This window comes from Condylostylus longicornis, unplaced genomic scaffold (assembly GCF_029603195.1).
Source record: "Condylostylus longicornis isolate FDR11 unplaced genomic scaffold, ASM2960319v2 ptg000027l, whole genome shotgun sequence".
In the NCBI taxonomy this organism is placed as follows: Eukaryota; Metazoa; Arthropoda; class Insecta; order Diptera; family Dolichopodidae; genus Condylostylus; species Condylostylus longicornis.
In genome coordinates this window covers 336,237-340,000 of record NW_026577996.1, presented here as the reverse complement: position 1 = coordinate 340,000, position 3,764 = coordinate 336,237, and the positions used below count along the sequence as shown (strand labels likewise).

The 3,764-nt window shown below is 20.8% G+C and overlaps 1 protein-coding gene across 1 annotated transcript in view; it reads left to right on the top strand.

Annotated features, from left to right (window-relative positions):
- The window catches only part of LOC129607590 (protein Atossa), a 27,496-nt gene extending 24,259 nt beyond the window's left edge, over positions 1-3,237 (top strand). The window contains exon 9 of the mRNA XM_055518684.1: positions 1-3,237. This exon is cut by the window's left edge and continues 11 nt beyond it. Within this exon, the coding sequence (XP_055374659.1) occupies positions 1-191 (191 nt within the window). The 3' untranslated portion in view covers positions 192-3,237.
- Positions 3,238-3,764: the final 527 nt, after the last annotated feature.

Here is a 3,764-nt window from a genome sequence, read left to right as displayed (position 1 = left end):
CAAGATCTGGTCGCTTAGCACTACATACTGATATTAGATTTTTGATCTCACGTCGTACTGATTGCGATACAGCAGCAGCACACGCAAAAGGTGCGCTTGAATCTCCAAACGAATTACGTATCGTTACAATAACACCTGACAAACCCAAATATAGCGCACGACAGGAGCCACAAAATTCTAATAAAATTTAGTAATTAATAAATTTCATTAGATCGCAGTCACATAACTTTAATTTATATTCTATTCATAACCGTTTTAAGTTATGTTTTAACAAATATTTTCAAAATATTTTTAAAATGTAATATCATTTCTGAAATTAATTTTAGTAAAAGTCATCGAAATGAAATAAAAAAAATATATCATTTTAATTAAATTACTAAATATTATAAATCTACCGAAATATTTGATTTAAAAGCTTACAGTATTTGATTTAGATTATTTGAACTGATGTTTTGATTTAGATTAAGTGTAGATTACTTAAATGGATTTCGTTATTATCATATTTACATTAACAATTTCTTATTTTGATTTCGCTCTTTAAAAAAGTTTAATGTATAATTATTATTCTTATTTAATTACATTTCAGCTAGCATATAATGCCAATAAATGAGAATAAAAAATGTACATAATTACGAATATTTGTAAAAATAAAAATTTAAAATAAATCTGTTGCATAATGTTTTTTTGTATAATTTAAAGAGTTAGAATTATGTAAAACAGATAAATGATGTACCGTATGTTATAAATGTTTATTATTTATAACTTATTATGAATTGAATGAATTGAATTATTTCGTGGCTTTTCAGTTTAAAAAAAAAAAAATATTGAAGAAATGTTTATTTTAACTATACGAAGCGGTATTAAATGTTTCGCTGTAGAACAAAGCTATGTAATAATAAAAATACAATAAAAATGCAAAATTTATCATACAATTGAATTAATTAGGAAATTAAGGCATGTAATTAAAAATTTAGTACAATTGAATTCTACGAGCGATAACGATTATTACAAAAATTAAAAAAATCATAATACATAATATTTTATTAAATTATCTCAAATTTAGATATGATAAAATTGTAGCGCTCATATCGATCTGATGTGTTTTTTTATTTATTGTATTTTCTTTTTTTTTTAATTTAATTATTCATTTGACGATTTTTATCATTTTTGATAAACATGGTTTTTTTTAACATGCACCGAAAAAAATAATATTTTTAATGTTATTGTCATAATATATCTTATATAAAAGTAATATTTTCTGTTCTAATTTATTATTAAGAACATATGTACATACATTGACTTACATAATTTATTTTTTGATACTCAATTATATGTCAAAAAATTATTTTGTATAGAACGTAGTCCAATTTGGGTAGAGAATTTCAAGGGATCAAGATTTTTGCTTATCTATTTATCATTTTTTAAACTTTTTATAGTTTTTATAGTTTTTTCCTTGTAACTGTAGATTTGCTTCCAGTTACCTCTTTTCCATGTTGAACTCTATTTTCTGTGTGTAGTTTTTGTTATATTTACTTTGCGGACTGTATAATACGATAACTAAAAAATTAAGCTTCATAAGACATAATTAAGTAGAATTTTTAATATATTTTGTATTGTTAAAAATATGAAAAAATTATAACTTTTTTAAGAAAGATATCTTATTTGTGACGAGATCAACAATTCGCACAGTTTTTAAATTAAGATTATTATGTATACATATTTACTTTTTGAACAATTTCCATCACTTTACAAACTCAGTTTTAGAAAATACTTTTTGCAGCAACTTCAAACTTTTAACTTTCTATTTTTTGTGAAATACGTAATTTTTGTTACTAAAATTTGGTAAAATATTTGCGAATTTCAACTTTCGAATTTATATTTGTTTTAATTTGCAGGTTTTGCTGAAAGAAAAAATTTATAATATTTTATATAATTAAGTTTATGATTTTGTTAATTCTAACAAAAAAAGGTCTTTGTGTGCATGTTAATCAAACGTAATTCACCTATAGCCAAAGAAAAATTTTAAACACAATTAGACTTTCAATTGAAAATATTGCATAATTTTACAATAAAACAAATTTATTGATTAAGTATTGTTTTATTATTTTACTAATTTTCGTAATTTGATTTTATTTTTAATAAAAAAAAAAAATGAAATAAAAACCAGCTCATACTTACGTGATTGTTGCATTTCTGTGATACGATATGGGTGCATAGTGATTTCTTAAACATAATTATTTATTTTATTACATTTTAACTTTTGTTGTATGTATATTATCATTATAATATGTTGTAAATAAATATACATATGTATATATATATATCCACAGAAGTTATACACATATATAGATATACATATTATATATAATATGTAGGGATGTAAGTTTGGTTTTACAATAATTATAAATTTATATCAAATTTACATTGATTAAGCAACTATTTTTTATTAGTTGAGAATTCTTTAAAGTCGATAATTTCTTATAATGCAAAATATTAACAAATAACCGTACTACATATGAATTCAACTCTAATCATTTTAATACCAAATATAAAAAACGATCATGAAGTTTACACTATTAAGAAGTGAAATCATACGATTTAAAATATTACTGTAAATTTATGTTAGAAGGAATTTATATAATGTATCTAACTAATTATGTTCATGTTTTAAACAAAACTCAAAAACTCGTGCTACCAGCGATTTGTAGGAAGTAGCTAACTAATTATGTATATTGTAAAACTACTTACATTCCTACATATATATATATATATATATATGTATTTGAATATAAAAATAAAAAATCTTTGTTATTTATTAATTTTAAGAAAATAATAGTTAAATAATGGGAAGCAAAAACACAAGCAAAAAACAGGAGGAAAGAATACAATTTTTTAAATGTAAAACAAAAAGCAAATACAAAATAAATGAAAAAACATCTATTGATAAAAAAAAATTATCATTATTTATAACTTTGTCATTGATTTGTGTTGTTTTTGCCTTTTCAAACCAAGTTTATAATAATAGAAGCATTAAAAATAGTTGGAAATAAAATTTTAAAAAAATTACAAAAAATATACATAATGTCAAAATATTGCTGGTCAACCATAAAATCCAAAAATAACAGCATCAAATTTAATCAAATATTTTTATAAATAACAAAACATTAAAATAATAAACTAAATAATACAAATAAAATAAATTTGAATAAATTTATATTTTGTAGAGCATGGATATTTTTTAATTAAGTATTTTTTATATTAAGATAAAAAAATTAACAAAAATTGAATAAGAACCTTATAAATTTAGATCGTTAAATGTATATTTTGAATTTTTTTTCCAACTTAAATATAATAAATACATTTATGTATATTTAAACATATATGTATGATTTATTAAAAGGAAATGTTAATTGATTTTTTTACTATTTAAATATTTTATTTGTGTTTATGTATTATTGGGTATTTGCAACTAAAAGTAGAAAAATAATTTTTTCCTGCGTTTAGAAAATAAATTGTTTTTATATGCACATACGTACATATGTACATTCTTATATATTATATGAAATTGGATACTAACCACTAAATTTTGGGTAAACTCCCAAACAAATTATTTTTTCCAATTTATTTGTAATATCATAAATTATTTGTCACAATGTAATGAACACATAACTTTTAATTGTTAAGAATTAATTAGAATTTTTAATTGTTAAGAATTTGTCGAAATAAGGAAAACTATTCGGAAAAATGTAAAAACGAAAAATAAT